The 14578-nt window shown below is 43.3% G+C and overlaps 1 protein-coding gene across 2 annotated transcripts; it reads right to left on the bottom strand.

The window, feature by feature from the left end:
• Nucleotides 1–5845: 5845 nt before the first annotated feature.
• Nucleotides 5846–13670, bottom strand: VGLL2 (vestigial like family member 2). Of its 2 annotated transcripts, XM_036765728.1 has the most exons (4): nt 13590–13670; nt 10387–10693; nt 7079–7624; nt 5846–5886 (listed from the first exon to the last, which is right to left on the bottom strand). In XM_036765728.1, the coding sequence occupies exons 1-4, from the start codon at nt 13668–13670 to the stop codon at nt 5846–5848; spliced, it is 975 nt and encodes a 324-aa protein (XP_036621623.1). The 2 variants fall into 2 exon arrangements, with proteins under 2 accessions (XP_036621623.1, XP_036621625.1); XM_036765730.1 differs by lacking the exon at nt 7079–7624.
• Nucleotides 13671–14578: the final 908 nt, after the last annotated feature.

The raw sequence follows: 14578 nt of genomic DNA on the forward strand, positions 1-14578 counted from the left end.
AAATTCTTACCCTGGTACTTACTAGCTGTGTTCCCAAGGATAAGCCTTAATTTTTCTACCTATGAATTGGGGATAACAATACCTATAGTACCTATCTCAGCATTGTTGTGAAGCTAAAATGAGATAATGGATGCAAAATGCTTTACAAACCTTAATTCTATATATTAATGTCGACTATTATTTCAAGTAGGGTCATAGTTGTCTAATTGCACTGCGTGTGTAAATGCCAAAGTTTCAGGTTATACAGACTGCAATTGTAATCACTAGCATGTCAACAGAGGGTCTATGCCTTCACTAGGGTTACAGAAATGTGAAGTAAATCTTGAAAGTCTAGTAAAGGAAGGGAAAACAGAGCTAAGAATATACAATGGGTATTCACTAAAATAGAAATAAAATTTTCAGAAAATTTAGGGAACAGGTGTGATGAAACTTTTTAGAGCTTTGGTTTAGTCTCATCAACCTTTCTTTCAAACTGTTTTTCCCCTCTCATTATCTTTCAGGTTTTCCTCTCGAATACAGTCCTACTTTCTTATGCACCTAGCTACAATGTTATATAGTGCATTTTAGATACCTTCTATATGGCAAGTACTTCTATGGAATAAGACTTGTCCAATATTTATTTCTGCCTCCCTTAATCTTTCAGTTAAGGCTATTTGGGACCTCATTACGTGTATCTGCATATCGCGCGCGCGCGCGCACACACACACACACACTCACACTCACACACACACGCACACACACACACGCACACACGAGTCTGTGACCGAGCAGACTGCAGATTATAGTTCCTGATTCTCCAAGCCTTACTTCACCCAAGTGTAAAAGGGACCAGAAACTTTACTACTCACTCAGAAAGACTGGCAAGAGAAGCTGCTTGTCAGCGATCCCTGACTCCCACCACCTCTACCCTCCCCCACTCCGGACCTGAACCAATCTTAAGCCCTTGCTAGGACTTGCCATGCATGGAAATAGAACTTCAAAGGGAAAATGAGAGGAGATGGTAACTCCTCCTAGACTAAAGGAAAAGATAGAACAGATAAAGTTCCCTGTAGATGGGCGACAAAAGTTCTCAGCCAGAGGGCAAGCAGTAAAGAGATTACTTGGTGGCGGAGAACTGTCTCTCCCCTTTTCATCGCCTCTTTCTCGGTCCAGTCAGTGGGTAAGAAAACACCAATGCCAGGAATTCTCAGTAGCCAGTATGGTAGTTGGAAAGAGTCCTGGATCTAGAGTCAGATGGCCTGGGTTTGAATTTGAGCTCCAACACTACCTAGCTGTGTGACTGTGGGCACGTCACTAAAGCAGAGATAAGAATCCTTATCCTAGCTAATTCTCAGCTTGCTGAGGAGAGTGCCTTGAAAACGTTAAAGTCTTCTGGAAATGTGAGTTAGTATTCCAAGAAGTTAATTTTCCTCTACAGAGGGCTAACTTTTGTGTATATCCTGCCCCACTTTGGCAGAAAGCTATGGACCCCTAAGTTTCTGAGTCCATAAAATACACAGGATTACAAAGGAAACCAATTGTACTGAAATATAATATCTCTCTATCTAATCTACTTATCTACCTATCTATATCTATTCTCTCTCTCTCTCTCTCTCTCTCTCTCTCTCTCTCTCTCTCTCTCTCTCTCTCAGCAGATATGTAGTGAGTAGATAGAGCAGGAGTCAGGAAGACCCAAGTTCAAATCTGACCTCAGACACTTACTGTGTGACCCTGAGAAAGCCACTTGGCCTCTGCTTGCCTCAGTATTCTCTGGTATAAAATGGGGATAATAATACCACATAACTCCCAGGGTTTTGTGAGGATATTTATACTTATTACACGATTGCTAGTTATTATTATTAGTAATATTATTATTACAAAACAAATGCATAGCCCCTCTGAAATTTATCTATGGGCCCCAGATGAAGAATCCTTGGTCTGCAAGGAGCTTGCAAGTTAGATGCAGCATCAGTAAAATTTTTATGCTTGCTTTTTAAATGCTTGTCGCATATAAATCCCATTTTCCTTCATAAGATTCTCCAAGGATTACACTGAATGTTTCAATTCCTATTGCTGCAGCTGATTCTATGCTTTCTTAATATGAGCAGTGTTGAGGAGGGGTAGTCAGGACTTAGAGTCTTTTACTCTAATCCCTCTGACAAAATTCTCTTTAATGCTTATTCTAATTAATGAATCATCTGGGTGTTTTTACATGTTTTATATGAGTAAGAATGGAGGGTAAAGAGGCATTTCTGTCACGATTCCAAGTGGTAAGGTTGATTGAATTTACCTATGCTCTAGGACCCTCCATACCATGGTTAAGATTATACAAAAGACATGTGCCATGTTTTTCACAAGCAATTTAGCCATAAATGTTAGCACTGAGCCAAGGGCAGTGTTACGTCCATGCTGCTGGGGAGGCTGAAGCTGTTGGATTGCTTGAGTTCAGGAGTTCTGAGTTGCAGTAGGGCTGCACAGTGCACGGTGCAAAAATGGTAAGCACTTAGGAACAGAGGTCACCAGGCTGCCTAAGAAGGGACAAACTGGCCTACGTCAGAAAAACAGAGAAGATTAAAGTTTCCATGTTAATTGATGTTGGGGTCAAGCTGTAAATGGCCACTGCATTTCTAGACCAAGAGAGATAAAGAGACCCACTCTCTAAGAAAAAAAAATAGCACTGGAAGGAAATTTAGAGGTCATCCAGATCAATCCTCTCTTTCTATAGGTTAAGAGAATGAGGCCTAGGTTATTTGATCACCTTGGTCACTTAACTGGCACAGCCAGTCTTTAAACCCCTGAGTCTTCTGGCTCCAAAATCACTGTCCTTTATACTATGCAATGCCACCTTCAGACCATGTGTAGCTCAGATCTGAGTGATTAGAACCCTGGACTACAAAATCCATTCCAGCATGTTCTGACTTTATCTCAAAAGGGCTACAGAATACTAAATATGTAAGCTTCCCCTTCTCGACAGGAAAAGGAACCCAGAAGAGAAAGCTTCACCTTGTCTGGGGATTGTACTGTCGCTTACTCTATGCAGCTGTTCAACGGAAGCTCATGGAGTCAAAGGTTGTTGTTGTTCAGTCTTTTCAGTCATGTCTAACTCTTTGTGACCCTATTTGGGGTTTACTTGGCAAAAGTACTGGAGTGGTTTGACATTTCCTTCTCCAGCTCACTTCTGTAGATGAGAAACTGAGGCAAAAGAGGTTAAGTGACTTGCCCAGGGCCACACAGCTAATAAGGATCTGAGGCCAGATTTGAACTCAGCAAGATGTCTGACTCCAGTTCCAGCACTCTATCTGCTTTGCCACCAAGCTGCCCCAGTCAGAGGATCTGGATCCAAATCCTGCCTACGCTACTTTGGGCAAACCATTTCACTTCTTATCTTAAGATCTTCATCTGTAAAATGAGGGGCTTGGACCCCCTAAAGCATTAAATCGATGAACATATGGTCTCCCCTTCTTAGATATCAGCATTGAGCTATGCCAACTGAGATCCTCAAGTAGGCCTAAAGTTCTTTTGATTTTTTTTTGTCTAACACCAGACAAACCTTCATGAGACTTGGTAGTTAAATGAGATAGAACTTGATGAAAGTATAAGCTATTTTAAAAGTCCCAATTGGTTACAGAGGAAAGGTTGTAATTTTTCTTTAGAATTGTCTGAGAAGAGCATAGATAGAAACCATAAGGGTAGTTTCATGGTATTTCTGCTTGAAGCAGAATGGATACTTTTATCTTTTCTAGACCCGTAGTTCTGTAGCACCTGGAGCATAGTATCTATGCTTTGTTACATAACCTTATTTTCCTTTCTCTACCTACTCTATGGCAAAGTCAAGTCCCAAATTAGCCAGTAGAAAACAAGAATCAATAAGCAGGATGATAGACATGAGATATACTTTGGGGTATAACACTATAGGTGTCCAGATACACCTTACCCACATTTTTTCAAGTTTTCAGACTGATACATAGTGCCTTTCCCCAGAGGAGAGAAAAAACAATACATTTGTTGCCAACTATCACGACTTTCCTAAGCTAATGAACTAAGCAGATTGTGTCAATTCCCACAGTTCTTGAGGTTGTTCTAACTACAGAATTGACTACTTTGCTTCTCAAATTTCAATGCAGGTCAAAGTTTTAACTATCAGCTAATTGAATGAGGGCAATCTAAACACAATTCCAAATGCCTTCCTCCTGGAAACTTGGTGAATTGTACCAGAGACATTTAGCCGTATGATATAGTGGTAAAGAGAAAACCATACTATTTTGTAGTAATGGTATTGCCAGAAGTTAATTTGGATTTGGTTTCTGGGCTTAGTTTGTTAAAAAAAAAATGAGCAAATACAGATTTCAATACTATTCTAAGAGGTGATAGTTCTAGTTTGCCTAAAAAACTGAGGATAGTTGATCGAGAGACTTGGATCCTTGTCTTGGTTCTGCCTCTTCTTGTATGAATGACTCTGGGCAAGTCACTTATCCTTTCTGAGCCTCAACTACTTCATTTGTAAAATGAGAGAAAATATACTTTACTGATCCACTTCTCAGAGCTGTTGTAAAGTGGCAATGAGATAACATTTACAAAACTTCTGAATGAGAATTGTTAATTAAAATGTATAGTACAAATGCAAATTATTGTTATCAGCATATAAATATTTCTCTATAAATTAAATCTTTTACCACAAATGGGTTGGGCATTTTTATTCCACCAGAAACAATGATAGGGAGTGTATTTCTTTTATGAAGCAACACAATGAAGATATAATAAACAGATATCTTTAATGTATGTTTCATCCTCCTTACTACCTGTTTTGTCACCTCACCCCCCCTGAAACATCTAAAGTGACAGAATGAGAAAAACACAACTACGACAAAGAAGTATTAAAAGAAACTGAGATTAGTTGTCCACAGTCCACTCCCTGGACATTTCCCTTCCTTGTGGTGCTTCCCAGTTGTTCACCATGAATTTTGTCAAGGTTTGGAATTTTTGTTGTGTGTGTGTTTTTTCCCTTGGGGGGCAAAATTTGTGACACGGGGCAGAGAAGAGGAGAAAAGTTTCACATTTCATCATAAAATGTTCCTTGTAAAAAAAATAGATATATCCAATACAATTGTTGTGCCAATCGCTGCGAAGTGCCACCTCGGTTGTTGTATTTCTGGAGTTTGAACAGTTGTCCCTACAACAGCTGCATTTTAGTAAGCCCAGGGCAGGTGGCCCCAGATAAGCCACTTGCCATTCATAGTCAGGATGAGCCATCTTGCTCAGTGTTCATAGTCCAAAGGAAAGAGTCTGTGTGGTTTGGGGTTTTTTTTTTTTTGTTGTTGTTGTTGTTGTTGTTGGGGAATGGAGACAGAGGAGTGGGAAGTAGATGGGGGGAAGGAATGAAGGTGTGGCAGGGAGTGACAACTTTCTTTTTACTTCTTCAATGCAAAATACAAATCCATTTTAAAATCTGAGTATTCTGAAGTCTGTAGTGTTACCCTCACAGTACACAAGAGAATCCACATGAACAGAAAATAGGTTCACACCACAAAAGTCCACTTCCTGTGATTTCATATCACCACATAAAAAAAAAATGTTCACCCAGCTACCAAATCTGACCACAGATATTTCTAGTGAATCATCCAAAAAGTTGTTAAATCAAGTTGAGGGTCTTTGGACATGCTCTTTGGGCAGAAGGAATTTCTTTTGAACAAAGTCTTTAAGGATATGTTTGCATGTGTTTTTTTTCTGATACAGCAAGTAGTTTGATGTCTTTGCCTTTCCCCCTGTTCTCATCCCTGAAGTGAGGGGCATGGATGCTGAGGCTGGTGGGCTGGTCTGAAGGGAAAGGAAAGGGAAAACTCAGGACCTTTTCGGTCATCAGATCAGATCAGCTCAGGAGGGATCCACCACAGAAGGAATAACGACGAGCTGCAAACCAAGATCAGAAGCTGTTACAAACCAACTCGATTTCAGCTCTGAAAGTCACCAATTGTACTAGGCAGAGACCTACAAGGAAGGAGAAGGTGGAGGGCAGTCTAAAACCAGTATAGATCCTTGCTTTTGTCCTGAGGCTGCAAACCTGAGAACAGAGAGAAAACAAAACAAAAAAGAGAGAAGGGGGAAAGAAAGGCACAAGATATTTAAGGACAGAGAAAGAAACATCATTGTTTCACTTGTGAGAGTCAAAGAACTGAGCTAAAGGGTTGAATAAAAGTAAAAAAGCAAAGCATAGAGAAATATCAAATCCAGACTTGGGGGGTGGTGGTGGAAGTGGGGAAGGCAAAAACAATGACTAAGTTTAATGTGTTAATAATACATTAATAAAATTTCATATAACTAAAAATATATTTGTCACTATTTACTTAAAAGAGGTCTACTGAATGCACTTTTCAAGTGAAATTCTTAAAGAGTACCTCTAACATTTAATTCTAAAGTGATGGTCTTTGTTATCTTGAAAATAGCCCTGCGATTTGTTATTATATGGAAGCCCCAGTCACTTATTTTCTTTCTATTAAAATGACTGAACAACTAATGACAAGTGGACATGATGCCCAAACTGTAGTGTTTTACACTGGACATACCATGCTTGATCTTTCTTTCTTTGTCTAGCAATACTATTCCTAAAATTCTTTCATGTGGAGGTGAAAATAGTAGATCCCACTGCAACCCATCTCCATCCCGCCCAAGCTGGCACAAGTCATAGGGGGAGGGGAAGGCAAAACAACCCAGACACACATGGTATACTAGCAAAAGCACTACACTTAGAGTCAGGACTCTTGGAGTCCAATCTCAGTTGTGCAATTTACTAAGTTTATCACCTTAGTTAGGCAAGTCATTTAAACATAATCTCAGTTTTCTCATCTGCAAAATGAATTTTCTTCCAGCTCTAATCTTATGGAATCCTCCAATTAAAATAAGGATCATATCAAAGTAGGGTAGGGACCTATTTCCACTCTGGAATGGAAGTAACTCTGCCGAAAAGGAAAAGAAACTATTTTGAATCAAAAGATTTGCATACATTACGTAAGGGAACCTGAGAATGAGCCTGACCTGGGCTCATTCAGGTCACTCTGGGGAAAGGAGAAACAGATGAGAAAAGAAGAGCCCCTCAGTACTTTACCTGAGTCCACATTGAGGCCCAGGCTCTGTCCCATGTCTCCTGCGGGGCTGGGGAAGGGCCCCCCTGGCGTGGTCCATGCTGAGCCGGCGGACTCGCTTTTGCCCAGTTCGCATGGTGGGCTGACTGGTGTGGGCACTGAGGCTGGCGTGAGGCGGTGCTGCCTGACCGAGGCTGGGGGCATCAGCAGTGAACTGTAGCGGGGGTCGAAGTGGGGGCCATAGACTTCATGCATGGAGGCAGGTCGGGGGAAGGCAGTGCCCTGGGCCCCAATTGGCCCGCCCAGGGAGTAAGGATGGTGAGGGTGGGGATGCGGGTGGTGATGATGGTGATGATGATGATGGTGTGCATGGTGCCAGGGTTCGGCTGCCCCTTGGTGAAGGTGGCTGTGCAGAGAGGCTGGGGAATAGGGGTCTGCTGCAGCAAAGGGGAGGTCGCTGTGAGCTGCAGCCAATGGACTGCTCAGCGAGGATGCTGTGACTGCTGGCTGGTACGTGCTGTTCCAGAAAGAAGGGGGGAAACTGCGCTGGTTCATCGGGAAGGAGCCGTCTACAGGAAAGATGTGGGATAGGACAAGAGGACAGAGGAAAGAAAGACAGTAGCCACCTCGTGAGACCACCTTCTCCATCATTATCATTATGATTATCATCATCATCATATCATCGAAATGATAGTGAACAAGTTCCTTCGCCTACCTGGGCCTCGGTTACTCATCTGGAAAATGATGGGTTTGGACTAGACACCATCTCTAAAGTCTCTTTCAGTTCTGAATTCCTATGCTCAATAACTTTTTTAAGGGGAAATTGTTTTTTACTAGGTTAGAGACTTCTCCAAGAACTATAAAAGGAATTGGGGACCATCCTGGTACCCCTGCCACCGCTGAGCCACCCTCTTCTTAGCCTATGCCCAGTACTGAGGCTCAATAGCAGGGCTGTCTGTGACAGAGATGGAAAAAGTAGGAAGAAATTTTATATCTTTCTCTGGGGCCTCAGTTTCCTTATCTGTAAAACTGAGACAGACGATGACTTTTAAGGTCCCTCCCACTCCTAAATTCCATTAGTACAATGTCACTTTTCTGACAGCCATAGTAAACTTTTCCCAAAACGGACATTTCTCCTATGTGCAATATGCATCCTATTGCATGGATTGCATGCCCCTGAAGAAGACTGCCAGGAAATAATTTTCATTCACTCTATTTTGCCTGGGTAGTAGGTGTCACAAATGAAGGCAGCTAATATGTAGGTGTGTTAGTGCTTGTATGTGTTGGAGGTGGGGGATTATCTGACTGGTTCCCTGGAAAGCTGGGTAGCAGTGGGCACACTGAGGAAGTCGTACCCAACTTTAAGAAACAAGAATTTCCCAGAAGGCTGCCCCAGTCCCGAAGGAAAGAGGTTCTCAATGGGCGTCTGCACTTTTAACTTCTGCTGAGTTCGTGTGGCTGACATAACTGCCCCCAGGCATCTTCACTATAAACACTTCCCATAAAGTGAAGGGTCTGTCTTCACAATGTGTGATCTGTTAGTTAACTAACCACACTCTTCCCCTCTCCTTTCCTTCTCTGCTCCCCTTACTTCCCACTTAGCTGCCTTAGCTCGGTATATGGTGCAGGGTGCAGTGTGATGCCAACTCAGACTGTCCAGAATCCCGAATAGGGATTTGGGACGTTTTGGTTATTCTCTTCCTTTCAAAAAGCTGGCTTTCAAATAATGCCTTTGAAGAAACCCCACAACATTGAAAGGAGAGCAGAATTTTGGGGGGGGTTTTCCAGGAAGGGAAAAGAAGGAAAAGTTTTCTCTGCTCCTTAGGAGTTTGTAGGTGTCCACATTTTGCAGGCCCTCACTATTACCAACTAATGCCCCAGACTCTCCCTAAAACCCACTAGTAACCTTAGCTCTCATCTTTGTTATGCATGAACATTAGCTCTTTTGATCATCCCAGCCGCCTTGTGAGGTGATGGCTATTATTACAAACTAACGTTACAGACGAGAAAAGCAAATAGCAGAGAAATTTGCCCACAGTCATGAAGTTAAGTGCAGCAAGCAAGATCCCAAGGCACACGGTCCCTCCCTTTGTGTGGTATATCACAAACAGTGGTTGGCTTTATGCTTCGGCCAGGGGATAATGAAAAGAATTTCGGGTACTTAGGAGTGGAGCAATTGGATAGTGTTGTTTATTAGCATTAGTATTATTTGGGTTGAGGCAGCTGTGGTGCAGTCTATGAAGATCTGGCTTCAGAACTGGGAAGGCCTGATCCACCCTTGCTGTATGACTGCTATAATATCTGAGTGAAGATGCCGACCTGCTTTGATAGAGGACATTTCTTCATTAGGAAACTCCATCAAAGAAATCACAGGTCCAGTCAACTCTCCCTATTTTGGTAGAATGATGTGTAGAAATCACAATTTCCTCTTTTAAAAAGAAAAGAAGCCTGGGATAGTAGAAAAAAGTAAATTTCCATCCTTTCTTAACAGTCTCTCCCTCCCCCTGCCTTTTTTGTTCCTAATTTCATCATTCCAGAATTTATTCATATGAGAAATTCTTGACTTAGCAAGAAAGCTTCTCAGCCTTACTTTTCCCTTGACTAGTTACAAATTAGCTTGCCAAATAAAAATCATTTAGTCTACCAGGGATTCTGGTGGGAGAGGGGGTAAGGAGAGCCCCTAGCAGGAATTGCTGACGATAGAGGTGAGGAAAGCTTGGAAACCTCTATGATTTGCACATCATCTGAGGTCACCACAAGCTGAGAAAAATGTCTGGTGAAAATACCTAGTGTTCTAGGACTTTAAGGAGAATGGGATCTATTGGACAGGTTTTTGACAAAAAGAGGTGCTCCCACCTGAACCCTGTTTGTATCTCTCTGATGTACCTGTTAAAATCAACTTTGTAAAACAGGTCTCTCTTTTCCCATTATGTAAGTCCATTGAGGTCAGTTACTGTGTCTTATTTATCTTTGTAGGCTCCCCGAGAACATGGACTAGTTTTATTGTTTACCTTTATATCTTCAAGGACCACCATAACGGTTGGCACAGAGTAGTCTCTTTAATAAATGTTTTTTTCATTAATTTCTAGTCAACCTCCCTTCCAAGGCCTTGCATACAGTAGACACTCTTTAAATGTTAAATGAATATATGCCTTCCTTTCTCCCATTCATTCTCCTCTTCCCTTCTCCCTCCCACTTCCATCCCTATCCTATCAGAATTTTTGAGAATTTGTTGTCCTTTAGGGTCCACTCTTTTGAATGGGAAAAAGGAACGGGGAGACATTTTCTCCCGTCCCGCCCTCCTCCCAACAGAGAAAGCCCATTTGCTCACCCCTCCAGGACCCAGAACTTCTTGGAGTTTTGCTGCTGGCGCAACCGGGCGAGTAGCTACTGGGCTGGCTCAGAGCCCTGCTGAAATGCTCGTCCACCACGGAGCTGATATCTCCTTGGAAATACGTAAACAAGACACAGCGCGAGTTGATGTACTCTGCCTCCGGGGGGCGCTCTTTCTCCGGGCTGCAGTCTTCCTCTTTGATACTGGCCGGAGTGTTGCTGGAGAAGGAGGAGCTCCCGCTGCTGGTGCTGGCATTGCTGCTGCTCTCGGGGGCTTCTTGCATTTTCGAGTAAAAGGCTAGTTTCTGCCAGGTGGGATGGGGGTAGGGGTGGGAGTGGAGTGAAAGGGAGAAAAGAAAAAGTCAGTCCTAATCTTGAGGACAGTTTGGTGTGAGGCTGCAGGACCCTAATACAGCCTGCACCTTCTCCATCCAGCCTTCGGTCCTCCAAATGCGCAATTTAGGTGTCCTCATGTTAAGTATGGGTGTGTGTATACGTGCGCGCGTATTTTTTTTTTTTTTTTGTGCATAGTAATGTGTAGACAGGCAGCCCAGATTAGATCCTGCCAAGGATTATCTTTCCCAAATTACTGACAGGTAACTGCGAAGTTACCTTCCCAACGTTGGTAGTCGGGCTAAGCGCGGAAGAGATTCCTACTTCCTACGGCCGTCATCGTCCCAAACGCTCCTTGCTCCCTGTCCACCCGCCAAAGCACCGAACAATATTTTGGACAAAATCTGGGCTAGGCAAAATTCGCAAATGGATATATCTATAGATCTCCGAGCCTTGGAAGCAATCATACGGAGACCCGGGAGAGACAACATTGTCAACCTAAATGGGGCCTGGACAAACCTGGATTCATTTTAGGGCTTGAGGGAACAACATAAAGAGAAGCTAACCCTCCCCAAGACTTAGGGCAGAGGGAATCAATAAACTCAACGAAGTTATAGGACATTGGTTATAGTCGGCAGCAGAAAGTTTTGTCTATAGTTTTATTTAGGAATGAGCAAACCATATTTGTGGGAAATGAAGAACAAAGATCCCGACCACGAGGAAGTAGATCATTTCAATAAATAGCTCGTGGTTACTTGGTTTGCTTGTCATCGTCTTATTAAAGACAGTCCCGGCTTTCTACGTCTTGCAACATCGGGAAAAAAAGCCCGGCGTTTTTCTGAGCATTTACAAACATTAAACCTTTCTATCTTCACCAAGTCAAATCTGCAAAGGAAGAGAAAGCTCTCTTCCCTCACGATTAATGCGTGCTCCCCTACAACTGTCCAAATTGTTTAAGATTGTTCTCTTTTTTCTGTCAGCTTGTAGTTGGTTAATAATGACACCGTTATATCGCTAAGAACTTTAAAAAATTGGATTTTATTCATTGTTGTCCTTTAATGGATCAATGAATAAAGAAATCAACCCAAGTGAAGTAACAGATTCCGTGAGAAACTAAGAAGCCTAACAGATAGGAAGGAAACTATTCCCACCTCTCCTCAAGCTATTTTCTCTCTGGCTGGCTGGAAAAAAAAAAAAAGCTCATTTCAAAGGCCTTAACAGGAACAAATACGTCATTTACAAATATCACTACTTCCTAAATGCCATTTCTTCCCTTGGCTTAAAAGGACTGCTTTCTGAAACTAGGGTCCTACTGAAAGAGAACTTGGAAGACGGAGGGGTAAAAATAAAATAAGAATGGAATAAAGGCAAAGAAAACCGTAAATTTCCAATTCAGCAATTCATTTCCCATACTGAATTAAGACTTTTTGACTAAACAAATGAGCAAAAGATTTGAAATGGGGGCTGGGATTGATATAAATGTTCTTCAGCGGGAAACCAAGTCTTCCTCTTTGTACTTCGAAAGATTTGGGGAGTCTCCACTACGTGTTTATCGTTTAGTTTCTTGCCTTAAAAATCCATGCTTAGGTTGCATGGACCAGAGTGGGGAAAAGAGTAAAGTGTATTTTCTAACAGGCACAGCTTTTCACGAAGAAAGATCTCTTTCAGCTCCCTCCCTCCCACCCCTCAAAGAGTTTACAAAATAGAAGTTAAATGAAACCGATAAAAAGAAAAGCAGTTTGTGAGATGCAAGGATTGTCTCCATTTCGGTAAATGAGGCTCAGGCAAAGAGGTTATGTCGTAATTCCTCTCTTCTACGGGAAACCAAACAAAACATGGAAAACTGCACACACACCCTATTAATAAAAGTTATATTAGAGATTTTGTATTTTATGCAGTGCTTTTTGTAAAGGATTGCCACCGTGTAAACACTGCTTAGGGCTGCAGAACCATAAACCACATAATCTGAGAATTAGAAGGGACTTCAGCAGCTATCTAGTCCAACCTGTACACGAAAGACGCCCTGACTATAGCGTAACAGAATTCGCAAATTTGACGTAAACTGAATTTTCACTAAGAGAAACTAAAATTACGAGTGCATTTCTTTTGAATATAAAGGGAATACAAATCTGGCGGAGCGCGAGATTTACATTTTCTTCTAAAAAATCGTTTCACATATTTCAGACTAAAACCTAATAGCAACGGAGAACAAGATCTCCGCGAAAACAAGAAAGGGAGAAAATCAAAAAGACTTTTAAACCTAGTCTAATTTAGCATCACCATCACGTGGCCGTAAACCAGGCTGTGTAGAAACAAACAACCCAACAATCCCAAACCCAAGAGAGGATTAGCAACCCAATTGAAACCTTCCAGCAGAAGCAAAGGAACAAGCAAAAGGACTTTGCTTAATATGATAGCAGAAGAGTTGTCCCACTTGGCAGCCCCTGCTTCTGGAAGGCGTTTGCTAATTGCTCAGACATCGGAGACCACGATTAAAGATGACCCAGGCTCACTGTTCGGGGGCAAGGAGTGGTGCGACTCCTTGAGAATTCTCAGAAGAGCTACCGAACCTAAGGTACAAATGGCGTCCGTGTCAGAAGGTCAGAAATCCCATTCATCGCTAGCCCAAACTCCGGGTCCGATCTCCGGCTGTTTGCCTGTTGCGCGTGGACGATGCTTGTTCACGAGCGCCTACGCGGACGTGCAATTCGGGAAGCAGAGAACCGCACTCAGGAGAGGGAACAAGAGCCTTCAAGTTCGGGTCACTTTGCTCTGACAGCTCCAGGAATGCCCTATCCTTGTCTTGCGTTGCTTCACAATTTCACCGGTGCCCAACCCTCCCTCTGATCCAAGACAACGCATACCTACCTGATGATAGGGAGTATAAGCTGCTGCAAAGTAAGGCTGAGGAGGACCATAGACTTGGTACATAACATCCAGACAGCTCATGGCTAACCGCAGCGGGAAATTAATTTTTTCGATCATCAACTCCTGTCCAGACAAGCGAAGTGATGCTGCCTGGGGCGGTGCCTGGCGCTAGGAACCTTATTCATTGGCGGCGGGTGCGGGGGGTGGTGGCAGCACGTTCTTAACTCTTCTTTGGCTCACTCCCTCACCTGCAATAACAAGTCCAGTAACTGAGCTTCGGGAGAGCGACTCCCGGGTTTCAGCCAGGGGGAATTTAAATCCCAAGCACGGCGCAGTGACGCCACTCTAGGGGCTCCGAAGTGGGAGGTAGAGGTTATGGAAGGTGGGCGGGGAGTTGGGGGCCAATGAGGAGGTACGCCTGGCTCGGGCGTAAGCTCGCTCTACAACTCCCTGGGGCTCCCCGGCGGCCCTCCAGAGGCTGCAGGGAGCAGTGACTTCGCCACTTGGGGGCGGCCGGGCAGGGGTGCCTTGCTTGGTTCTGGGGCCACCCGGTGCAGGGAAGCAATGGGGGTTCGAAGTTCTCAGAACGAAGAAAGGAGTTCCTAGGGCTAAAGCAAAGGGCCGGGGGAGGAGAGGTTGGATAAAGTAGAGGATTCTGAGAGAGCGGCTTGGAAAGAGGGAGACAAGAAAGGAGAGGGGACGCTTGCTTCGATTTGGAGCGGGGAAAGCAACTGGGAAGCAGGGGGTGTTCTTCCTAGTTTTGCCCTGAGATGGGCGCAGGGAAGGCCTCGACCAGCCCCTGGACCTTCTGGAAACTGATCCTGGAGAAAGGCACTTGGCCGAGGGAGAGTCTGGAAGAGTCTGTGGGTCTTTCAGATAATAGTCTCGGATCGTTCCGATGATGGAGAAAGCAAGTCTCTGTCTCAGACTTGTAGTGGATGGCAAAAATTTTTCCATTTTAAAAATATTCTCCCTTCACATTCCTTTTT

This window comes from Trichosurus vulpecula, chromosome 7 (assembly GCF_011100635.1).
Source record: "Trichosurus vulpecula isolate mTriVul1 chromosome 7, mTriVul1.pri, whole genome shotgun sequence".
In the NCBI taxonomy this organism is placed as follows: domain Eukaryota; kingdom Metazoa; phylum Chordata; class Mammalia; order Diprotodontia; family Phalangeridae; genus Trichosurus; species Trichosurus vulpecula.